A 26,496-nucleotide genomic window follows, 5' to 3' on the forward strand; every position below is an offset into this window, starting at 1 on the left:
AAAGAAGAGAGACCCCACCAATGGCCAGGGCTGCCTATAAGGGAGGAACCATCAGTCCCCCTGTATGGGGCCCAGGCCCCATCAGTTCAACAGTGGGTCCGGGAAGCTGACAAGCTGCAGTGCAAACAAATAGCAACTGCCCCATCCTATAACTGGCCTTAACAGCAAGAAGCACATGGAACGGCGTCACATGTCAAACAACAACAAAGAAAAATTGTATGGTACTCTGAATTTCTCCTAAACTTGCACAGTTTAGGAAATATTCACTGAATACACATATTCCAATGTCATTGGCACATGCACACAGAAGAAGCGGCTCATACTTGCTGTTTCTTCAGCTGCTGTGCCATGACCAGTGGCTCCTGCGCACATGCAGAGTGACGTCATCGCGGCTCTGGCTAATCACATCGCCGAAGCCCGCAAACCCAGAAGTGACATTCCGGAGACATGTTGCCCATCGCAGTGGTGTATGGGGACTGCTGCAACAGCTTAGTTCTAAGGTAAGTATTTCATAATGAGCTAGTATGCGATGCATTCTAGCTCATTATGCCTTTGTCTTGCAGGTTTTCTGTTCTTTTTTTCTTTTGCAGAGTTTACAACCACTTTAAGAAGGAGTGGGCTCCCTCCAGGCATACATGCCCTCAGTCTATTCATTACTATATATATATATATATATATATATATATATATATATATATATATATATATATATATATAATGTGTGCTCCTACCATTGAGGCACTCAAAATGTATAGAGTTAGAACTGCAGATAATACTGGGGTGTCTTGTCGCTGCCTCTGCAGCTTATGCAAGTATTTGCAAATGTGTGCAAACTAAACCCCTATTTTTAAATTGAACTGTTAGACAGGACAATTTGGTTTGTTGCAGGATGGTTGAGCTGGGAATTTTTCTTTGTTGTTGTTTGACAGCTAACAAGCTGCCCCTGCTGTCCAGGGTTCCATTTCTTCTGCTGTTCAGACTCACCTGTGTACTCCCTGCTCTCCCCCTGCAGCATTGCCAGCTTTCCTCTTTCTCCCACCCGTTACTGTAGGGGACATTTCAGGGAGGAGCATGTTGAGGGGAAAATGATGGTAGTTCTCCCAGATGGGTGGAGCATCACACGTATGAATTGGGTGGTCTATTGGTTCCATGCAGCCGCAGTCATCAGTGTTGGTTGCAAAGACCTATAGATGCTTCTCCAGTAATTGATGAAGTAGTCACTGCTAGAGTAGAGGATAGTCCCAGAAAGGAATGGTCAGCTGTTCCAGTAATCTGTATTGCGGCTCTTTCATGGAGGTCATAGCTGTCTGTAACAGGGCAGAGATGGCTTCCACCCCTGGCTGGTCCTCACAGATGCATTGACTGGGCACCAGTCCGCGATGATGGTGTGATTAGGGAGAGGGATCAGGAAGGTCCCCAGACTGATAATCTGAACAAACACCTTTCCTTTGTGGACCAGGGATAAGGTGTGGGCAACCAGTTATTCCCATGGTATCAGTGCCAGTAGCATCTTTTGTTTGGGAGGCGTGAGTGGAAAACCTCCACTAGCTCAGGCTGTCTTCTGACTGCCTGCTGGTAGGCCTTGTAGGCTCAGATCATGTTGAGGCAGACAGCTCTCAGACCACAGTCCTGTGCACTCCAGCCTGAATGCTCAAAAAAGTGGGGTAAGTCCAAGTCTTTCAAGATGTACATGCCTAGAATGATAGGTACTACTAAGCTTAGTGGGCTGCGAGCCACCACGACCACTTCTTGCTCCACTACATGGTCGTCTATCTGCATCTTTACTCAGATGACACCCTCCACCATGATGGACAGGTTGTTGGCCACCTTTAGGGACAGCCAGGATGGATCTAGATGGTCCTCAGATCCCGTGTCAATCAGGCAAGCGTTCAAAGGATAATTGACTAGGGTGCTAATCACTGGACTTGGCACAACTATAGCCCCGATCTGGTGGGACCTTGAGTTGATGGTAATGTGGGTTGGGTTCACTACAGTTTGAATGTGGACATCTCTTACCGCAAGGAAACCCCACCCTGGGCAAGTTCCCTTATAGCCGTCTGCATAGCTGACCGGGAGATGGAGCTTCCTCTTTCAGATGTAGTGGTCCAGGCCTCTTTGTCACCGCAGCAGTTGTTTCCATGTCTTCTTGCTTCCACACCACCACACCCACTAAGCTATCATTGAACAAGAAGGTGGGTTGCAATTTTATTTACCCCTGTAAGGCTCTCCTGACTGGCCTGACCTTCCTCTTGTTGCCTACAGATAAAAAACCTCCGCTTTAACTCTGGAACTGTCACATTCTCTCCAAACAGGCACTCCAGGAGTGCTACAATTTCTTCTAGGCTGGCCCAGTCATCTTCCGGTAGCACTGTCATACCTCCGCGGGCACCAACCTCCTGTGAGTTGGCCAGCTCCAAGATCAGCCGTGTGGGAACCTAAAACAGGCACCCAGCACTCTCCTGCCTCTCCTCCTACTCAGACAAACAACAAAGGATTCGCCCTGGGACTTTAAATGAAGTGGGTACTGTTTCCGCCAGTAAACATAACAGTAGTAAATATAGTATATGGTTTATTCAAATACAATTGTTTACATGGATAAATAACACCAACGGTTGCCAATTAAAAAAATAGATTTTTCCACACAAGTCCATCTTTCTCCTTTTTCTTTTCTTATCTTGTCACCTGCTAGTATCCCCTTGCTATCCTATGTTTTCCACCATCTCCATGTCCCTACCATCCTTGATCCAGGCCTTACTTAGCTATACATATCTTTATGCCTATACTCATTGATTTTACTTTACTATTTTAGATGCCTGATAAACATATTTGTTTATAGCTTATACGCTTTATGGACTAATGAGGTTTCTAGGGATACATCACTACCCACACAATTGTAGTTCACGTCTTTCCCCTCTTTCTTTGTCCACTTTGTCACCTGGTAGTACCCTTCTGTTGTCCTAGGTTTCTAACCATCTTCATGGTCCTTCAACCTTTGGCTCAGGCCTTTCATTCATGCATACATGCATACATATCTTTATACCAATATCTATTGATTTTACTCTACTACTTTAGATGCCTTACAAACATACTTATGTTCACAGCCTATACTTTTTATCGACCAATGAGGACCCTAGGGATGCATCACTACACCTTTGCCATGCCTGCTCTCCGTTTGGCCCTGGGTGGGGTCCCATTTGATTCTGCCCCCTCAGCTCCCTGGGGAGGCATCTGCTGCCGCCGTCTCGCGGCCGCACACCTGGAGCCATGGCCAAGCTCAGTGGTAAGTATGGAGGGGCCTACAACCCCTCCTACCCTGTGCCTTTATAACTAATACTGTGGTATATTGCCAAACATATATATTTTTGTTCATCCTAGGTACATTGTTACACACATCCACCCCTGAAGAGCGAGCTGGATCTCACAAAACTAGTCGGGTAGTATGATGCCCATGTACCATGTACTACTTCTACATTTATGTACCAATACTCCTTGTTATATATTTTTTTAAATTGGCAATCGTTGGTGTTATTTATCCATGTAAACAATTGTATTTGAATAAACCATATACTATATTTACTACTGTTATGTTTACTGGCGGAAACAGTACCCACTTCATTTAAAGTCCCAGGGCCAATCCTTTGTTGTTTGTTACATGTTACAGGGATGGAAGTGTGTCACTGGGGACACCAGACCTTTTTCCTTTAACTCCTACTCAGACAGGGAAATATTGGACACATTAAAATTAGGCACTAGGGCCAAGGCTGCTTGTGGCTGTGCCATGATAGCCCCACTCCACCTTCTGCACCAGCTGTAGATAGAGTGTGGGTAGGTGCAGCATTATGAGGCTGGCAGAAAGCACATGGAGTCCAACTGTAGTAACAGGAGTAAGTTAAAACAAAAGTTCAACAGTACACAACAGGCCCAGAGAAGAGGCAACCTGACCTGGACCACTTACAGAGTGCAACAAGCTGATTCACAATCTACAGGCCACAGTGCCCATGTGAATGAGCCCCAAGACCTCATCCAAACACAGAGCTTTATTTATTAACTAAATACAGTTTATATTTAAGATTTTGTGCCTGCTAATAATGATTTTAATGTACTTTTTGTGAAAATATAAGGGTGTGGTCCCTAGTAAGTAAGCTGTACAGAGCAGTGTGATTTCTAACCTGCCAATGGAATATAAGCATTACTGTACAAAGCAAAATGAGTAATGAAACTAAAGTTTAGTGTTGTTTTTCTTTTTCGGGGAATACAACCAATCCATTACCAGCAGGCTGGTGCTTCTGCTTAAAATCTTCCTCGATGTCCCTTCTTCAGAGGCACTGAATAATATCCTGAGTGTCTGTCTTCTGCCACTGTGAGAGGTAACAACAGTCGCTGCTACTGAGAAAAGTTGCACCGCTTGCCTGCCCCCTTTTATCCTCTCCCTTATTTACAGAATTCAATGTGAATGGAATAGGAAAAGTTGAATGACCTGTCTATTCACACAATGTAATGCATTATGGGAAAATAACAGTATGACTTCTGTGAATGGCGGAGAGAACAGAAGGGGGTGGGCACGTGGCACAACTTTTCTTAATAGCGGCTAAAGATACCAAAGTTGCCCATACATGGCTCCCCTCATCCACCAATTCTTCTCCCCCTTCTCCAAATTTGGAGAAGCATTGTATTCTGCACAGATTGCGTTAAATATAAAGCTATACTTTGTGAATATCAGTTCAAAATATTTGTTACCTGCTGTTCAGTTAGGTTATGAGTGTAAATCTTCCGCGTTCCCGCAGCCCAAACATGCTGCTGTTTAGCAGACACACAGGGGTGCCATCATTTCCTAATGGCATCCCTACACATTGGTAAACGCAGAGCATTTCCAGGTGCTTTAAACCACACGTTGCCAAAGCACCATGCTGTTCTATGTGGCTGCGTTTTCAAAAAAGGGTTAGTGCCTTTTTCTCGGTGAGAAACACAGGTAAACCAGCTCATTCAAATAAATTCAATTAAATAGGATTGATACCCGAGTCAGAATAAAGGCAAACAGAGATTAAATAAAGAGGCACTGGTATTATTTTGGTAATTAGAAGTAGCAAACAACACGAGGAGGGCAGTTGTAAGGTGCTTACTTAACAGTTCCAAAACAATATGGCATCAGAGTCTTGATAACACAGGCTGTTCAGGTACAACAGTTCTCAGCAACTTTAGTACAGTTTTAACAACAGTGGTACTTTAACACAGTCCCAGCACTTGAGATGTCACTTTAAGGGATGGCTGATAAGCAGAACAGTGCTGTAGATGCACTTAGCAGACCAATAGAAAGCCCTTGAGTCCCCAGATAGTGGAGCCAGTAGCGGTAACCCTATTCTGTCCATCCTTGACAGGAACCACTTCCTAGCACTAAATACACTGTCCCCAACCAGTGGGGATCCTCTCCCTACTCTATCCACTTTTGCAAATGTGTGTCAACTGCATTGGGACAGTGCTATTTATTAGCATTGCCTTCACTAAAGATGGCTGCAAAGGTCATCCAGTGTTGTAGCCTCCAACCAAACAGCTTCTTTCCTGATAACACCTACAGAAGCTTCAGAGGAACAACGTTCCTCTCATCCTCCATTTCCTCTGTACAGCTGCCAGCAACACATCACCACCAGCAGATGGGAATATAAACTGTACCTGCGTAGATGTATGCCTAAAAATTATACTTTTTTCAAGTGGTGTGTCCTTTGTTTTTTCTCCCCACTGTTTAGCTGATGTCTAGAGGTTATTTTATTAGTTTCCAGTGTACATGCTTGTTTTTTTACATATCGTATTTATCAGTGTATAACACGCACATTCATTTTAAGAGGGAAGTTTCAGGGAAAAAACTAAAATTTTTAAATAAGGAACTTTGAAGCAAAATAAGGGTCAGTGCCCATCTGCAGCCTCACCTTTGCCATCAATGCCCATCTGCAGCCTCACAAGTGCCATCAATACAACCTCACCATTGCCATCAATGCAGCAGCCTCATCATTGCCATCAATGCAGCAGCCTCACCAGTGCCATCAATGCAGCAGCCTCACCAGTGCCATCAATGCAGCAGCCTCATCAGTGCAGCCTAATTGATGCCCATCTGCAGCCTAGACGGGACAGGTAGGGGGGAGGGACGAGCACCGACAGATTACATACAGTGAAAATCCCCTATGATAGACAGAACAGTGGTCCAAATGCAGCCCAGAAGACGGGACTTCCTATTACAGAGGCTGCTATGTAAACAGGAGATTCTCACTGTATGTAATCTGATGGCGCTCGTCCCGTCCCCTCCCTGTCCCCTCCGAGGCAGCTAAAATTTAAGTATTGGCGTATAACACACACGCGCTATTTGCACCCGATTTTCATGGTGAAAAAGTGAGTGTTATACGACAATAAATACAGTAACTATTTGAACTCGCTAATGCTGAAGTAGGCAGGTTGTTGTAGATGTTAACAAAAGCCTCTCAGTGTAAGAATATAAGCCAAGTAAGTGCAATGCTTCTTTGAGAAAAATCACAGATCACCGCCATTACTAGTAAGAAAATAAATTATAATAAAAATGCCATAAAAATGCCATAAACCTTTCCCATAGCAGAAAGCATTGCAGACGCTATAACTTTTGCACAACCCAATCAATATACACTTATTGCGATTTTTTTTTACCAAAAATATGTAGAAGAATATATATTGGCCTAAACTGATGAAGAAATTTGTTTTTTTAAAAATATTTTGGGGATATTTATTATAGCAAAAAGTAAAAAATATTGTTGTTTTTTTTTCTAAATTGTCACTCTTTTACCATCAAATGCCATGAAAAGAAAGCTCTATTTGTGGCAAATTTAGTTTGGGTACGAATGACCACGCAATTGTCAGTTAAAGCGACACATTGGCAAATTGTAAAAAATGCTCTGGTCAGGAAGAGGGTAAAATCTTCCAGGGCTGAAGTGGTTAAATATAGTGCTTGGGTGTTCCCCATAGTGTGCCAGTAAAGTGGCACACCTGTACCATGTATAGAACATGCTGCAGCAAAAATGCCACAGTGCATACGATTTTTTACTTTTTATTTATCTTTTTTCTTTAGCATTTTTTGCACTCTGTTGCACAGTGAGTTTTGGTTTATTGGGCATTTCTGCATCTTATGATCACATCAGATGAATTATGGTCACATCTGAGATTAGAGGAAATGATTAACTTCTTTATTGTCATATGCCTTTTTACACAGCACCTTCTCACAGAATCATGTATCTATATTGATTTCATCAGATCTATATAACCTGCAACACCACTTTTTAGGACTTTACTTAAAGCAGAGCTCTACCCAAAAAGGGAAATTCTTATTTTTTGCCTCATCCTATCTCCGCTGCCACATTTGACACCTTTGGGGGGGGGGGGGGGGCGGGTTCCTGGTTAATGCAGAAGTTTGGCCCTCTCCACGTTCCCTCGCCACCGGGCCATTTACAAAGCACAGCATGCCTTGCGCATGCCCAGTAGGGAACTGGCTGTGAAGCCGCAAGGCTTCAGTGCCAGTTTCCCTTACTCGAGATGGCTGCAGCAGCACCCAAGAGCCTATTGAAAAATCGGCTCCAGTGAAGACACCTCTGGATTCCTGAACAAGTAGGTGCTAATATTAAAGATCAGCATCACCATCCAGGATGCACTTTGTTTCACCAATACACAAAAGAGGCATGACCACTTTTTCTTATGATGATATGTTTTTTTTTATGCTTTATTGTTGTTATGTATATGATTGCAGTATGTGATTTATAGATTGTATGCCCCCTGGTGGAGGCAATTGTGGGGAAGGAGGAGATCTGTTCAAACTATCTGACATAAATACATTTAAAATAGTCAAATTTAATACCATCATATACTATATATATTATATACTATTATTATTTTATTATTTTTTTTATTTATTTTCATTATTAGTTTCATTTTCTTTTCCCGTTAATATTATTTACCAACAATTTTTTATACTCTGTTGCTGTCCATAATCACTTTTATCCTTATTTTTATTTCATTATTTTTGATTACCAAATTTAGGGAATTTATATTTTATTATTATTTAATTAACCTTGTTCTTGTTTAATAATCCGTGCGATGGTTCTCCAGCTGGCCCATGTTCTCTTACCCCCACAGGGCTGGGAGGATGTCCCTGTTTTCCATCACTATGGGTCCCAATTGTGTACGACTCAGATGCTTATCGTCACTTCCAGTGTGTGTTCCATGGTGGAATGCACTGCTCTACGGAAGTGACGCTCTCCTGGTTGTCACTTTCGGTTGATGCTGAGATGTCGCGGCTTATCTGCGCCATTCCTGGCATCAATGTCCATCCTGCATACTAGGGAATGTTTGGTCCCCATTAGCCCTATATCAGGGCACACCTGCTCCATCTCCACCTGGAGCATAATGTTATGGGGTGGAGAAAGAGCTCTCTCACTGCACTCGAGCCTGGGGCCACGGGATTGTTTCCCGTCCAACTGCAATGGGTAGCCTCAGGAGTTGCTCATTGCCTCAGCTGGGGTATTTATACAGGCAGGCTGGGAGGATGTCCCGGTTTTCCATCACTATGGGTCCCAATTGTATAGGACTCGGATGCTTATCGTCACTTCCATGGTGGAATGCACTGCTCTACAGAAGTGATGTTCTCCTGGTTGTCACTTTGGGTTGATGCTGAGATGTCGCGGCTTATCTGCACCAATCCTGGCATCAATGCCCACCCTGCATACTAGGGGACGTTTGGTCCCCATTAGCCCTATATTAGGGCAATCAATTTTGTTCATTTTGAACCCCACAGCTGATGTTTTTTTTTTTGCACTGCACGGTATTACTTCAAATTCACATATTGAAGACACTCCTCATCACACTTATAGAACTGCTCATAAACTCCAGTTAATTGTCATCATTTACTTATAAGACAGCCTGAATGCCATAGACATTATATTATATTTTTGTAGAGCACTGATCTAGAGAACATATGATATAGCTGCTTACACTATCACTTCATCACATGCATTTTGGATTTTTATTTGTTTTCAACTGTTTACACTACGATTATATTGATTGAAAATAATTAAGTTTTTACTTTTGTTCCCACATATTGAGGACACTCCCTAATATATTCACATAATTGCTCACAATTTTAGCCAGCTACCGTCATTTGCTCCCTATTTTTTACATTTCCTGTAGAGCTCTAATCTGGGGATGATCTTTCTCTCATGGGCCGGTGAGACTGTGCCTCGCTAGATATTCTACCAGTACATTTCTGTTATTCTAGTTACAAGATGCATGAAAAGTATATAAATTGAAATCCCTGAAAAATGTATCATATTTAGATATAATGTTTTCTTTCTCCCCCTCCCCTGCTCTCAGTCTCTGCTTGGGGATATGTACTTTGTTTCTTTCCCTGGCCCAATGACTATTATAAATAAATGTAATTATTTTTTGATGTTTTGCAAATTATATTCATATTATATTTTGTTCTTAGAATCCACTTGTGTGATTATGTACATTTAAGAGGTCCTGAAGAAGCAGTAATTTCCGCACGCCAACCCTAGTTTCTCATCTTGACAAACAGCTATACATGTTTGTAGTGGATAATGTTTTGCTGGTATCAGTATGCAAGCCATCACAATTTGACATGTGCTTTTAATATTTTATTAATAAAATAAATATTTTGTACTATTTTTTCTTACATAAGTGTACGTGTGTGATCACTGGATGGGTATTTAAAATTCTACTGTACCTAACTTGTGTTTCAATATATTTACTATAGGGATGATATCCTTCCACTGGAACATCTTTCTAGTTGATTACCTCCCCTATATATACCCAACAAACACACAAAGAAAACCTTCTGATAACTGTAATTTCTATCTGCTGTCTGTTCCTCAGCTATCAGCATGGATCACTTCTGACAAGGTTTCCTGACACCAAAAGAGAAAAAAGGTGACATGGGATTGACAATCTTGGCTCTGTTCCTCTCTGCTGTGTGAAGGGGGTGTGTCCCTTCCCTCCAATCAGCTCTCAAATCTCTCCTCACTGAGCTCAACAGAGCATGGTTCTCCCCCCAAAAATGGACCCTTAACCAAGCATGCAGCCTAGCATAACATGAAAAGGGGGGATCCAGTTCAAGCACAATGCCTGGCAGTAACAGAAGGCAATGATGTCACCCCCCTTTCTCATCCCTTTGCTTACGTGGCTGGGAATTCGTGGCCATGTATATGATTGGGCCGGGTTATATCAGTGGTTCATAAGAACATGGCGGGTGCAAACACCCACTGTTTCCTTAGCAAATATCGACAACGCAAAGATGTCATATTTGGCATTTAAACAAATGTCTGAACAGTGAGTGCTTAGCCTGAACTTACATTCGGACTAAACACTCAGATCATCCATAATGAGAAGGACTTCTGTATATCTTGGTGGGCAAGCATTTCAACTCTCAGTGTGGAATCCTCAACTTCTAGTGGGTTGAAAAGAATTGGGTTCCTGCTGCAGAGTAACCACAAAGAATTGCCTGCTTGGTGTCGAAGCCATTCAGAAACTGTCTTGTATTTATCTTAGTGAATGCAAAGCCTTCTCTAATTGGACGAGGTGGAGAGGTGGGAAGGTGCAGCTTGTGCAATAACAGGATGCTTTGCATCTATTAAGAAAATTGTAAAACGTTCTCTGAATGGCAGCTATGCCGGGCAAATGACTGCCTGTGGTCTCTATGCAACAGTTCAGCTGCTCGATAAGGGACTCAGAGGACCGTGGCAATCACTGTAGTAGCACCCACTGCTACAATGATTCCCCACTTCCACAGCAGGTACATGCAAACATAAATCTGGACCAGTATAACTGTGTATTACAAACCGGTTGTCAGGAACCATGAATCAGGCTGAAACAGAAATGCAGTAAAAATCGCACCTTTTAATATAATAGTAAAAATGGTACAGATTAGTAAACATGGACAAAACATAAGCCAGGAATCAGTAACCAAAGCGTGTAGGCAGACAGGCCAGTAATCACGAAACCAGAGATCAGCAAAGTCTGAGGCAGAAGAAGAGGATCAGGAACCAGAAGAGATGTGAACTGGGCAAAGTCTTTCACAGGAACACAGCAGAGATTCTCCAGATATGTTGACCAAGGTGAAGGCCGGAAAGAAATGAACAAGGCGGTTTAAATAGCCAGAATGGGCTGGCTGTAGGCTGTAGGCAGCTTACGAGCAGATGATAATAACCAGGTGAGCCACTGAGGGATCAAAGATTGCTGACAATTATCCGGCAGCTGAGCAGCCTGAGTACAAGGAAGGAAGGTGCTAAGAGCCCAGCCCTGACACCAGGCAGGGTCCCTTCTTGCCACTTCTTTGTATTACATGACATCTGCATATAAAGTGTCTTGAAAAAGTATTCACAACCCTTGAAATTTTCCAAATTTTTTCATGTTACAACCAAAAACGTAAATGTATTTTATTGGCATTTTATGTAATAGACCAACACAAAGTGACACATAATTGTGAAGTGGAAAGAAAATGATAAATGGTTTTCAATTTTTTTGCAAATAAATATGTGAAAAGCGTGAAGTGCATTTGTATTCAACCCCCTTTACTCTGATACCCCTAACTCAAATCTAGTGGAACCAATTGCCTTGAGAAGTCAACGGATTAGTAAATAGAGTTCACCTGTGTGCAATTGAATCTCAGTATAAATACAGCTGTTCTGGGAAGCTCTCAGAGATTTGTTAGAGAAACTTGGAGAACAAACAGTATCATGAAGGCCAAGGAACACACCAGACAGGTCAGGGAAAGTTGTGGAGGCGTTTAAAGCAGGGTTAGGTTATAAAAAAATATCCAAAGCTTTGAACATCTCACGGAGCACTGTTCAATAAATCAACTGAAAATGGAAAGAGTATGGCACAACTGTAAAACGTAAATGTATTTTATTGGCATTTTATGTAATAGACCAACACAAAGTGACACATAATTGTGAAGTGGAAAGAAAATGATAAATGGTTTTCAATTTTTTTTGCAAATAAATATGTGAAAAGCGTGAAGTGCATTTGTATTCAACCCCCTTTACTCTAATACCCCTAACTCAAATCTAGTGGAACCAATTGCCTTGAGAAGTCAACGGATTAGATAATTGAGTTCACCTGTGTGCAATTGAATCTCAGTATAAATACAGCTGTTCTGGGAAGCTCTCAGAGGTTTGTTAGAGAAACTTGGAGAACAAACAGTATCATGAAGGCCAAGGAACACATCAGACAGGTCAGGGAAAGTTGTGGAGACGTTTAAAGCAGGGTTAGGTTATAAAAAAATATCCAAAGCTTTGAACATCTCACGGAGCACTGTTCAATAAATCAACTGAAAATGGAAAGAGTATGGCACAACTGTAAACCTACAAAGACATGGCTGTCCACCTAAACTGACAGGTAGGGCAAGGAGAGCCTTAATCAGAGAAGCAGCCAAGATTCCCATGGTAACTCTGGAGAAGCTGCAGAGATCCACAGCTCAGGCGGGAGAATCTGTACACAGGACAACTATTGGTCGTAACTCCACAAATCTGGCCTTTATGGAAGAGTGGCAAGAAGAAAGGCATTGTTGAAAGAAAGCCATAAGAAGTCCTACTGACCCTACTGGCTGCTGTAGTAAAATGGCTGCTGGTGGGAGCAGTTAATCTGACAGGCAGTTTAAAAATGACCCTTTTGTGTATTTAGGTCATTAGACAGTAAGCAAAAGGCACAGAGCCGATCAAAACATTATTTTATGGATCTCACAGAATCCCTGCTAGGACTTCCATAATACCACCTACTCCATATTTCATACTATCAGAATATCTGCCAGAACTTTCAGAATCCCTGCTAAGAATTCCAATAGCAGTAGCAGAATCCTTGCCAGGACATCCAATGGTACTCGCAGAATCACTGTGAGGACTTTTAAAGTTCCCTGAAACAAAGTCATGTGTGTCTTCTGACCAAAAGTGTAGTAAATTCCAGTCTTTGAAGTGACTAGTGCTGTCTTATAGCCAGCTACCTGAGAACTTAAAGAGATTGTAAACCTCTCTGTGGAAGTTTTACCTATAGATAAGCCTTTAATAGGGCTTACTTATAGGTGTTGTAAATATCTCCTAAACATGTGCCATTTAGGAAATATTTATTGTGTTTTGCACCAATGTCAACAGCCCCCCATTGCCATTTCTGCACGAGTGAGTGCCATGACTGGCGGCTCCTGAGGAGTGACGTCACGTGGCTCCGGCCAGTCATAGAGCTGGAGTCCATGGCCCCAGGAGGAAGAGGGGCGAACATGGATGCGGCCTGCAGCAGGGAAAGCGCAGGCTTTGTTTACAGGTAAGTGTCACATAATATGATAGTAGGCGATGCCTACTAGCACATTATGCTTTTATAACCAAATAGCAGAACAACAAACAAAACGACTGTACACACCCAACAAGTTAACTACATGTTTATTGCATTACACTATAAAAAATACGTTAGCAAAAAGAATCCCTAATGTAGCACTGACCCCCGAAGGAGTGGCTGATTTTGTTGGTCTTACTGTTACCTTCTCCACCACATGCTCATCTAGGGATTTCCCGAGGTTGATGGCCCAATAAACTGTAGAGACCGACGCTTAAATCCCTTTATAAATTTTCATTTGCAAAAACTGTTGAACAGAACACAGTCTCTCTGTAGGGAATAGAGGGTATGGGTAGCAAAGCTCAGGTACTCTTGGAACTGCTGACACTTAAAATGTCTCTCTCTTTAGGTGATCCAGGGAATAGCCATTCGCAACTGGATACTTCAACTATCGGATAAATCCCCTTTGGTGAATTTAGCAGCCGACAGGTGATTTAAGTTTAGCAAATTCTCTGCCACAGACTTGATTGTAGAACTTTAGAATAGAACAGAAAGTCTCTCACAGAACTTAGTTGTAATTGAAGGATGAAATTAAGATCTCTCTTATGGTACCAGTATCTTGCAGCTGGTCCAGCGATAACGTAAGATTGCGGATTCACTTGGTGTCCTTTCAGCTTAGCTTCCAGGCTCTTACCGAGCAGCCAGCCTCGTGCATGGCTCTCTTCTGGAGAGTCCTCCCCTGGTTGCGTTTTCAGTTGCTGAGCCTCTCCAAACCTGAGATGGCACCGGACCACCTTGGAACCCTCCTTCTAGTCACTGTGCCTTGGGCTAGCCAGCCCCGAGACTCGGAAACAGATGGATCCACACCCCAGGCCATAAAGGCTTCTGGGGGCTGGTCAGGAGGACCAGGACCAAGGAGTCAGAACAAACTTCTGGACCGAAACCCAGAACCACATGATCTCAGCACCTTAAGTACCCTCTCCCAGAATACACAGCGAGACAAAGCACCCACTGATTGGCTCAGAGAGAGAGATTGGTACCCAATGCGTCCAACCAGACTGCATTCCAATGCCTGCCAAAGGTGACACCTACACCTATGACCAGGCAGAACATGGTACAGTCCAGACAAACTGATGCCGAAACCATAATTTACTGAAATTAACCCTAAAACCCAACTATGATCTTAGGAAAAACAAATTTTACAAAACATAGTGCATGCTTTTCAGGAGTCCGGCGCTACACTAACAATCCCCATAACCTCCCAGAAAAGCCCCCACCTAAACGAACCCAAAATAACACCCTGCATACTGGGGCAAGATAGCACCACCCCTCGTATGCCAAACAAGGGGTAGGAGATGCAGTCCCAGCAGGTATCTGAGCCCACCCTCTCCAAAACAACCACCCCCCTCACTCAAATAGTGGCTCTTTTCCTACCAACCAATATGGACCTGCTCCCAAGGGGTAAAGTGTTCCACCTTAAAGCCACAATGGGCGTATGAAGCACTGCCTCAGATGGAGCTAGGGTGCAAAGCCCTGATCGATAGCTAGACCTGCTAAACCTGTTGATGTACCCACACAGTCATAGGTCAGTCAGTCAATGCAAAACAATGGTAGTCAATGATTGAAGACTCCCCTAATATCCAACTAGGCTCTAAGATCCTCTGGTGTCTGGCTAATTTGCATTGGGGGCTTTTCTTGGAGGTTATGGGGATTGTTAGGGATTCTTTTTGCTAGTGTATTTTGTATAGTCTCATGCAATAAACATGTAGTTAACTCAGTTGGTTGTGTACAGTTGTTTTGTTTGTTGTTTTGCTATTTGTTTATAGTTCATTTTGATTACACCCCCTTATAAAGTGGGGAGAACAAGTATTTGATGCACTGCCAATTTTGCAGGTTTTTCTACTTGCAAAGCATTTAGAGGTCTGTAATTTTTATCATAGGTACTCTTCAACTGTGAGAGACTGAATCTAAAACAAAAATTCTGAAAATCACATTGTATGATATTTTAAAAATGAATTTGCATTTTATTGCGTGACATAAGTATTTGATCACCTACCAACCAGTGAGAATTCTGTCTCTCATAGACCTGTTATTTTTTCATTAAGAAGCCCTCCTGTTCTCCACTCATTACCTGTATTAAGTGCACCTGTTTGAACTCGTTACCTGTATACAAGACACCTGTCCACACACTCAAACAGACTCCAACCCCTCCACAATGATCAAGACCAGAGAGCTATGTAAGGACATCAGGGATAAAATTGTAGACCTGCACAATTTCTCACTTAAAATTGCACATCTTGAGTGAGTCTATATAACCTGCCAGGGGCGTGACTTATAACAGATAGCTAAGATTGCCAATTACAACTATCACAAATACAAACAGTAGTTTGGAGGGCACATTGGAGAGCTGGTGCTTCCTCTCACAATGGAGAAAGGGGAAGGAGGAGTATTAAGATTAATTGAATTCTCCAGGTTGCAGCAGAGAAGGCTGTGCTTTGGGTGGATTTAAAACGCTAACCAATGATAGAGGAGGGGGTCTAAATTGCCACCAAACAATGCTTGTGGAACTGTTTGTGGATGTTTTAAAGTGTCACTGACCAATGGTTGTGGAATTGTTTGGGTGGTGGTTTAAAAATGTTTTAGCTTCATCCATGACATCTTGATATTACAATTTCAGTACAATGCAAGTTAATCCTCTAGGGAACATTCTTCTAATATTAACACTTGCACTTGGCTTCAGTGGGCAAATTTTAAAGGCTAGTGCACCTTAACCACCTCAATACCATTTTGGGAGTGATTATATTTTTATTTGATATGTTTTATAAAAGAAAAAGTATATAAAAAGAAAAAAAAATATAAAAAAAATAAATAAATTTGGGCACATTGTAGCATCACTTAGGAAATCCATACTGAGAGAAATAAAGGAGCTGCATTTTCTGACTTTCTTTTAAAATTACTTAGCACATGGAATTAGTACTTTTTAAATACTTAACCCACAACAAGCATGTAAACAGAGGAAATTCAAAACTAATATGTAACAATCTAAGTGAATAGATCAACATAATAGTCAGACAAGTAACATTTTTCAAAGGAGAGTTTAGTAAAGGTAGCCTACTTTTTTTTCCAGTACATGTTTCTTTAAATAAAATGCATCATAAACTATGTTGTCATATTGTAGACACTAATGGAAGTCACAGACAGCAAGGTCAGGGTCAGACTATAATGAAAAATGTAGGAGTGTTGAAAATGTTACAGTAATGCAATTTAGAACTTATAAGTGAGGAGTTACAGTAAAAGCTGGAGTTTTCCATTCTCAATCAAACCCCTATACAGAAAATTATACTTCAAAAAATGCGTGCATACATTTGAATCCTATATTTATTTATACATACGTGAGTGGACATTGTTCAGTGTAAGTGTGTATAAAGTGTATATGCTTAATATGAGTGTGTCTTTCCGCATTGCTCCTGTATTTAGCAGGTTTCCTTTGCTGCTCTTCCCTTCCTGTTTTGGTCCTGTGGCCCAAGCTGCCAGCAGGAGATTCTTTGTAACAATAAAGCCTCTCCTGCCTCTGTCCTACAGCTGGCTGTAATCCCAGATGCGTAAGAAGGAAAGGGGCTGGGACGAAAACACCACAGAAATATCACAATCACATTAACCTGGAACAAGTGGCTTCCAACGACAAGGTAATTATTCACATCTTTCTACAAATTAACTAAGAAACTTAGCTAGGCCTATGACGTAATATTGGATATTCTGGTGGGTTTGGCTGTTCTAGAGAGAGAACGATTTATTTTTTAAACATTTTTATGCATTAAGTAGAAGAATAACTTCAAAGCAATAGAGTGATTTCCTTCTAACACTGTCCATTTCGTGTATAGGGTACAAGCAGATGCTGAAAACTTCTCCATCTCTCGCCAAGGATGTTCTAGTATATGCTGTGCCTTATTCCTAAGCCATGCGCCAAAATTTCCCACTATGCTTCCAATTTTGGCTTTGTCTTCTGGGAGAGCTCAAGCTGTATGAAGGTCAGTGTGACAAGTTACTTCCATCCTACATATGTGCCACCTACCCTGTTGGAATCCCAGCTGCAATAGGTAGCCTTTTTCAAGGGCCCTCTTCAGTGATATGCTTAAAAATTTGCCATGTTTCCAAAAAATCGAAATCAACTTGTATAGAACAAAGTCTCACCTATTTTGCTTTAAAAATTCCAGCGTTTCATTGATGCTCGGGAGTCGGGAAGATTATATAGAGATCTTTAGAATATTTTTAGATTAACCATTTAAGCACCAGAAGATTTTCCCCCTTAATGACCATGCTATTTTTTGCGATATGGCACTGCATCACTTTTACTGACAATTACGTGGTCGTGTAACGCTGTACCCTAACAAAATGGATGTCCTTTTTTTCCCACAAATAGAGCTTTCTTTTTGTGGTATTTGATCACCTCTTGATCACCAAAAATATGTAAAAGAATACATATTGGCCTAAACTGATAAAGACATTTTTCAATGTATTTTTTTAGGGGGGGGGATCATAGCAAAAAGTTTAAAAAAAATAAAAAAAAAATCATATATATATATATATATATATATATATATATATATATATGATTTTTTTTATTTTTTTTTAACTTTTTGCTATGATCCCCCCCCCTAAAAAAATACATTGAAAAATGTCTTTATCAGTTTAGGCCAATATGTATTCTTTTACATATTTTTGGTAAAAAAAATTGCAATAAGCATATATTGATTGGTTTATTTATGGCATTTTTTGCATTTTTATTTTTACATTTTTTTTTTACTAGCAATGGCGGCGATCAGCGATTTTTAGGGAGACTGTGACATTTCAGCGGACAGATCGGACACCCAACTGACATTTTTTACACTTTTTTGGGAACCAGTGACATTATTACAGTAATCAATGCTAAAAATCTGCACTGTTATTTTACTAATGACACTGGCAGGGAAGGGGTTAACACTAGGAACGATCAAGGGGTTAAATGTTTTCCCTCGTGTGTTTGCTAACTCTATGGGGGTCTGTGTCACTGGGAGAACACACAGATCCATCTTCCTGCATAGCAGAGACACAGGATCTGTGTGATCTCCCCTGTCAGAATGGGTATTTGCCTTGTTTACACAGGCAGATCCCCGTTCTGTTACTGGCAGACATCGAGTCCACCCCACTCGCTGATTGGTCCCACTAGCCAGTGGGTGTGCCCACAAATTGACGTGTATGAGCCGACCTACAATGACGGCGTTTTGCGGTATCGGGCCACATTGCCGCAGTACAGCTGCAACGTCTGGTCCTTAAGTAGTTAAGTATATGGAGACGATGGGGGTTATTTACTAAAGGCAAATCCACTTTGCACTACAAGTGCACTGCAAGTGCACTTGGAAGTGCAGTCCCTGTAGATCTGAGGGGGACATGCAAGGAAAATAAAAAACAGCATTTTAGCTTGTACATGATTGGATGATAAAATCAGCAGAGCTTCCCTTCATTTCAGATCTACCCCTTAGATTTACAGTGACTGCATTTCCAAGTGCACTTGCAGTGCAAAGTGGATTTGCCTTTCGTTAATAACCCCCTATATATCACATATATCCGCAGCGGGTCTGGTGCATTTTGCACTATAACACTGTGGGGTTTATTTATGAAAGGTAAATCCACTTTGCACTGTGAGTGCAATTGGAAGTGCAGTCGCTCTCAGGGGTAGATCTGAAATTAGGGGAAACTCTGCTGATTTTATCATCCAATCATGTGCAAGCGAAAATGCTGTTTTTTATTTTATTGCATGTCCCCCTCGGATCTACAGTGACTTTACTTCTAAGTGCACTTTCAGTGCAAAGTGAATTTGCCTTTAGTAAATAAACCCCTGTGTGTCTTTTGGTCAGTTTCAGGGCCCAATTCAGCCCAAAATTTGGGTTGAAATCTGACCTGAAACAGTGAACCAGGGTGCACGGGACCCCTGCTGTGAGCCGCATGCAGATCATATTTGAACCCAGCCTGAGGGTTATATTTATATATTTTAGTGGAAATCAGCAAACATTATTTTCAGGTAAATATTCCTGGAGCATGTGTTTTAAATTACAGTGATTGCTTCACCTGCAGAGAATGTTTGGTGAATATCATATTCACTGCTTTTTAAATACGCCTTTAATAATTGTTTTCTTACATTACCTAACATAAGTCTAGCATTTAATTATTATAGATGATTAGTGATGGCCGAACGGTTCGCCCGGCGGTCGTTTCGCGGCGAATTTCCGACTTTCGCCGTCCGCGGGTTCGAACGCCTTTTTCCGTCGTTCGCCCCGGCGGACTTACGTGTTTAATGTATACAAGAACTTTAACCTTTCGTGACACGTTTATCATGTGTTACAGGACAACCAATTGAGACATGACAGCTCATGGACACTTGGACATTCCCCCTAACCTATAAATACACCCGATCCGGTGGCCATTTTACATTCTTTCTTCTGTCACTGTAGGGAAAGGATCCTGTGTGGAGTAGGGACAGAGAAAACGCTAGCTATTTGGTACACAAAAGTTCTTTTCAGGACTGGTATAGGTGTTAGGTCAGCAGCCTGAGTTTCTTTTGTCAGTTTAGATAAAGGGACAGAGCGCTGTATGCTGCTATTTTAGGGACAGCTCAGCCAGATTAGTCTTTCTTCATCATCATCATCATCATCATCATTAGCTGTTACTATCAGGTCCACAAAAGAGCTGTTCCAGCTAATCGTTCCAGCCTACTCTTTTTTGCCAATTTGTATAGGGACAGGCAGGAAGCAGTGTGTCAGGCAGTGAGGATAATTTTAAAGACTTGCTGTTACTATTAGTTCCACAAAGGTTCTTTTCAGGACTGGTATCAGTGGTACGGTAATAGGCTTGTACACGTATAATATTCTTTCTTCCAAATATAGAAAGAATATTATACTTGACTGCTGCCCTTCTGCTGCAGTCTGCTAATCATTCACAACTCACTTGTTCCACAAAGCTCTTTATCAGGACTGGTAACTTGGTCTGTCTAGGGTGCTACGGTACATAGGCTTGGGTGCGGTACAGTCTGCTGTTCTGTAAGGACCGCTATCGGTCCACAATACATAGGGTTGCCGTGCACTACTGCTGACCGCTGCCCTATACTGCAGCAGTCCTTCATTGGTATAGGGACTGACGTACAGTCTGCTAATCACTAACACACAACCTGCTTGGTCCACAAAAGTTCTTATAAGGACTGGTAACTTGGTATAGGGTGCTACGGTACATAGGCCTGAGTGCGTTACAGTCTGCTGTTCTGTAAGGACCGCTATCGGTCCACAATACATAGGGTTGCCGTGCACTACTGCTGACCGCTGCCCTATACTGCAGCAGTCCTTCAGCGGTATAGGGACTGACGCACAGTCTGCTAAACACTAACACACAACCTGCTTGGTCCACAAAAGTTTTTATAAGGACTGGTAACTTGGTATAGGGTGCTACGGTACATAGGCCTGAGTGCAGTACAGTCTGCTGTTCTGTAAGGACCGCTATCGGTCCACAATACATAGGGTTGCCGTGCACTACTGCTGACCGCTGCCCTATACTGCAGCAGTCCTTCATTGGTATAGGGACTGACGTACAGTCTGCTAATCACTAACACACAACCTGCTTGGTCCACAAAAGTTCTTATAAGGACTGGTAACTTGGTATAGGGTGCTACGGTACATAGGCCTGAGTGCGTTACAGTCTGCTGTTCTGTAAGGACCGCTATCGGTCCACAATACATAGGGTTGCCGTGCACTACTGCTGACCGCTGCCCTATACTGCAGCAGTCCTTCATTGGTATAGGGACTGACGTACAGTCTGCTAATCACTAACACACAACCTGCTTGTTCCACAAAAGTTCTTATAAGGACTGGTAACTTGGTATAGGGTGCTACGGTACATAGGCCTGAGTGCGTTACAGTCTGCTGTTCTGTAAGGACCGCTATCGGTCCACAATACATAGGGTTGCCGTGCACTACTGCTGACCGCTGCCCTATACTGCAGCAGTCCTTCATTGGTATAGGGACTGACGTACAGTCTGCTAATCACTAACACACAACCTGCTTGGTCCACAAAAGTTCTTATAAGGACTGGTAACTTGGTATAGGGTGCTACGGTACATAGGCCTGAGTGCAGTACAGTCTGCTGTTCTGTAAGGACCGCTATCGGTCCACAATACATAGGGTTGCCGTGCACTACTGCTGACCGCTGCCCTATACTGCAGCAGTCCTTCAGCGGTATAGGGACTGACGCACAGTCTGCTAAACACTAACACACAACCTGCTTGGTCCACAAAAGTTTTTATAAGGACTGGTAACTTGGTATAGGGTGCTACGGTACATAGGCCTGAGTGCAGTACAGTCTGCTGTTCTGTAAGGACCGCTATCGGTCCACAATACATAGGGTTGCCGTGCACTACTGCTGACCGCTGCCCTATACTGCAGCAGTCCTTCATTGGTATAGGGACTGACGTACAGTCTGCTAATCACTAACACACAACCTGCTTGTTCCACAAAAGTTCTTATAAGGACTGGTAACTTGGTATAGGGTGCTACGGTACATAGGCTTGAGTGCGGTACAGTCTGCTGTTCTGTAAGGACCGCTATCGGTCCACAATAGATAGGGTTGACGTGCACCACTGCTGACCGCTGCCCTATACTGCAGCAGTCCTTCAGCGGTATAGGGACTGACGCACAGTCTGCTAAACACTAACACACAACCTGCTTGGTCCACAAAAGTTTTTATAAGGACTGGTAACTTGGTATAGGGTGCTACGGTACATAGGCCTGAGTGCGTTACAGTCTGCTGTTCTGTAAGGACCGCTATCGGTCCACAATACATAGGGTTGCCGTGCACTACTGCTGACCGCTGCCCTATACTGCAGCAGTCCTTCATTGGTATAGGGACTGACGTACAGTCTGCTAATCACTAACACACAACCTGCTTGGTCCACAAAAGTTCTTATAAGGACTGGTAACTTGGTATAGGGTGCTACGGTACATAGGCCTGAGTGCGTTACAGTCTGCTGTTCTGTAAGGACCGCTATCGGTCCACAATACATAGGGTTGCCGTGCACTACTGCTGACCGCTGCCCTATACTGCAGCAGTCCTTCATTGGTATAGGGACTGACGTACAGTCTGCTAATCACTAACACACAACCTGCTTGGTCCACAAAAGTTCTTATAAGGACTGGTAACTTGGTATAGGGTGCTACGGTACATAGGCCTGAGTGCGTTACAGTCTGCTGTTCTGTAAGGACCGCTATCGGTCCACAATACATAGGGTTGCCGTGCACTACTGCTGACCGCTGCCCTATACTGCAGCAGTCCTTCAGCGGTATAGGGACTGACGCACAGTCTGCTAAACACTAACACACAACCTGCTTGGTCCACAAAAGTTCTTATAAGGACTGGTAACTTGGTATAGGGTGCTACGGTACATAGGCTTGAGTGCGGTACAGTCTGCTGTTCTGTAAGGACCGCTATCGGTCCACAATAGATAGGGTTGACGTGCACCACTGCTGACCGCTGCCCTATACTGCAGCAGTCCTTCAGCGGTATAGGGACTGACGTACAGTCTGCTAAACACTAATACACAACCTGCTTGGTCCACAAAAGTTCTTATAAGGACTGGTAACTTGGTATAGGGTGCTACGGTACATAGGCTTGAGTGCGGTACAGTCTGCTGTTCTGTAAGGACCGCTATAGGTCCACAATAGATAGGGTTGACGTGCACCACTGCTGACCGCTCACCTATACTGCAGCAGTCCTTCAGCGGTATAGGGACTAAGAGTTTTGTCACAGGGTCATTTAAAAAATGACATGCAGAGGAAGAGGCAGGCCCTTCCGCAGGGGTGGTAGGGGTAGGGCAGGAGCAACAGGCTTGAGCCAAAGTGGGAAGTTGCAGAAGGTGCGTTCAATTACTTTAAAGGATGCACCAGACTTGGTTGAGTGGCTCGCTCAGCCTTACTCTTCTGCACCCTCCTCATCCTCTCGATCTGCACCCTCTTCTTCACTCTCTGCTATGTGCACCCCCAAAGACACTACCACCAACAACACGACCACCACCACCACCACCACATACCTTCCGCTTGAGTCACTGGAATTATTTTCCGATCCATATCAAGAGGACATTTCTGATGCGCAGCCACTCTTGGTATTGGATCAGGAAGAGGAGGTAGCAACAAGCGCTACTCAGCAGTCTGACGCCAGTACCCAGATCAGCCCAAGGAGGAGGTTGGTCCCCGGTGTTGCTGCCTACTCTACTTATAGCGGTGGGGAAGGTGACGTTGATGATGACGTGTCTAGTGATGTCACGTGGGTGCCCACAAGAGAGGAAGAGGAGGGGAGTTCAGAGGGAGATATGGACCAGCAGATAGGGAGGAGAAGCAGCAATGACTTACATTGCACAGCAGGGACAAAGCAGACTGCAAATGTATCAGGAGCGAGTCATCGACCATGTACGGTCACATCTGGCGCTCCCAGGACACCGGCACATGGCTCCGCAGTGTGGGCTTTTTTTAACGTGTCCGCTGCTGACAATAGCGTTGCCATCTGCAATCTTTGCAGTCAACGCGTTAGTCGCGGTAAGCCCAATACTCACCTAGGGACGACCGCCTTAAGAAGGCACATGAGCAGCCATCACCGAGCCCAGTGGGAGCAACGGAACACACAAAGCCACACTGCAGGCTCTCACCGTCCAGCCTCGTCTTCTACTTCTCCTTCTCCTCTCTCCTCACAATTGTCCTCCACTCCACCTTCCATCACGCCAAGCTCACATTTTTCTGCAAAAAGGCAGGCTTCCGTGGGCCTAATGTTTGAGCGTAAAAAAATGATGACGCCGGATAACCCTCTTGCCCAACGGTTGGCGGCTGGCTTGTCAGAACTCATAGCCCGCCAACTACTGCCATATAAACTGGTGGACTCGGAGGCCTTTCGCAAATTTGTGGCCATTGGAACACCACAATGGAAGGTCCCAGGAAGGAAGTATTTCTCAGAGAAGGGCATCCCAGAGCTATATGGCCATGTTCAGCGGCAAGTGAATGTATCTCTGGCACACAGTGTCGGTGCCAAGATACATCTGACCACAGACACGTGGTCTAGCAAACACGGGCAGGGAAGGTATATCAGTTTTACTGCCCACTGGGTGAACCTTCTGACGGCCGTCAAGCATGTAACCCGTGGCACCCGTGTAGATTTGGTTTTACCGCCACGGATTGCATGCAGGCCTGACTCTTCTTCTCCTCCTCCTACTCCATCCTCCTCCCTCTCCTCCTCAGCTGCCTCCTCCTTTTCCGCTGCTAGCGTCTCTTCCACTGCACCGCCCAAGCTCCCCAGAACCTATTCCACATGCCAGGTGAGACGTTGCCATGCCGTGCTGCGTCTGTTGTGCCTGGAAGCAAAGAGCCACACTGGCCCGGCACTCCTTTCAGCTTTGCGTTCACAGGCAGATGAGTGGCTAACACCGCTCAATTTGACAGTTGGTAAAGTGGTGTGTGACAACGGTGCCAATCTGCTTAGCGCATTGAAACAGGGCAAAATCACGCACGTGCCGTGCATGGCACACGTCTTAAACTTGGTCGTGCAGCGATTCCTTGTCAAATACCCTGGGGTCCAGGACATCTTGCGGCAGGCAAGGAAAATCTCGGCCCATTTCAGAAGATCTTACACGGCCATGGCTCGCCTTGCTGACATTCAGCGGCGACACCATCTGCCGGTCAGACGTCTTATTTGCGATTGCCCGACGCGATGGAACTCAACCTTCTATATGCTTGATAGGCTGCTCCAGCAGAAACGTGCAGTTAACGTCTACCTGTATGAACTCTGCGAAAGAAACGGTTCTGGGGAGCTGGGTTTTTTTTCACCGCGCCAGTGGCTGCTCATGCGCGACACATGCAGACTTCTGCGGCCATTTGAGGAGATCACCAAACTGGTCAGTCGCAGCCATGGCGCCATCAGTGACATGGTACCTTATGCCTTCTTTCTGGAGCGTGCATTGCGTCGTGTCATTGATCAGGCTGTGGAGGAGCAGGAGCGGGAAGATGAGGAAGTCGCAATGCTGGATGAATTCCCAGGGGGGGCTACTCTATCTGAGACAAGTCAACAACAGGAGTCTGATGAGGAGTCAGAGGAGGATGGTGCCGGGGCGGATGAGCAGGAGCAAGAAGAGCATGCTTTAAACCTTTCTGGGATCCCTGTTGTGCGAGGATGGGGAGAGGAGAATGAAGAGGACGACATTATCCTGGATGATGAGCAGGAGCCAGGCCACCACACCGCTTCCACTTTAGTGCAAATGGGGGCCTTCATGCTCCAGTGTTTTAATAGGGACCCCCGTATAAAAAGCATGAGGGTCAAGGACCAGTACTGGGTGGCAACGTACTTAGACCCCCGGTACAAACACAAAATGGCGGAAATGTTACCGCCGTCGCAGAGGGCTGTCAGAATGCAGCACTTCCAGGCCTTGCTTCGAGAAATGCTGCATTCTGCTTTTGCGTGCGCTGGCAGAGGAGCAATTCCCACTCCCAGAGAAGGATTTGCGGGTACCAATCCAACAGCGCCTGCAAGAAGAGGCCGGTTTGAAGATGTGTTGGTGACTTCGGATATGAGGTCATTCTTTCAGCCGACCCATCGACAGGTGTCATCCGGATCCAGCATCAGGGAACGCCTAGACCGTCAGGTGTCCGACTACATTGGGTTAACGGCCGATGTGGACGCTCTGAGGAGTGATGAACCCCTAGACTACTGGGTGGGCAGGCTTGACCTCTGGCCAGAGCTTGCCCAATTTGCAATCGAACTGTTGGCTTGCCCCTCATCCAGTGTCCTGTCCGAAAGGACGTTCAGCGCAGCAGGGGGGATTGTGACCGATAAGCGTACTCGCCTAGCTCACCACAGTGTTAACTACCTCACATTTCTAAAAATGAATGAGGCATGGATCTCGGAGGAATTCAACACATGTGATCAGTAGACCATGTATATGTCTATAAACAATTTTTGGAATCAAGCACACAGACCTTCTTAATTCATTTGGCTCACTTCCCTGACCCAAAAAAGCACACCGTACTATATGCCCCTACCCTCCTCTTTGAAGAGGTTGAGCGGTGTCATATTTCTACTGGGGCTGCTTATTATGAGGGG

At 43.9% G+C, this 26,496-nt stretch overlaps 2 protein-coding genes across 3 annotated transcripts in view; one reads left to right on the top strand and one right to left on the bottom strand.

Annotated features, from left to right (window-relative positions):
• Positions 1-26,496, bottom strand: part of LOC143956691 (uncharacterized) — a 138,056-nt gene that overhangs the window by 96,764 nt on the left and 14,796 nt on the right. The window lies entirely within an intron of this gene.
• The window catches only part of LOC143956689 (immunoglobulin superfamily member 1-like), a 67,240-nt gene continuing 57,618 nt past the window's right edge, over positions 16,875-26,496 (top strand). For both annotated transcript variants that reach the window (XM_077466887.1, XM_077466886.1), the window contains exons 1-2: positions 16,875-17,027; positions 17,223-17,369. In XM_077466887.1, coding sequence (XP_077323013.1) covers positions 17,300-17,369 — 70 coding nt within the window. In that variant the 5' untranslated portion in view covers positions 16,875-17,027; positions 17,223-17,299. The remainder of the gene's footprint in view (positions 17,028-17,222; positions 17,370-26,496) is intronic.

The sequence above is a fragment of the Lithobates pipiens genome, unplaced genomic scaffold (assembly GCF_037356315.1).
Source record: "Lithobates pipiens isolate NorthernLeopardFrog02 unplaced genomic scaffold, aLitPip1_a1.2 Scaffold_4, whole genome shotgun sequence".
In the NCBI taxonomy this organism is placed as follows: domain Eukaryota; kingdom Metazoa; phylum Chordata; class Amphibia; order Anura; family Ranidae; genus Lithobates; species Lithobates pipiens.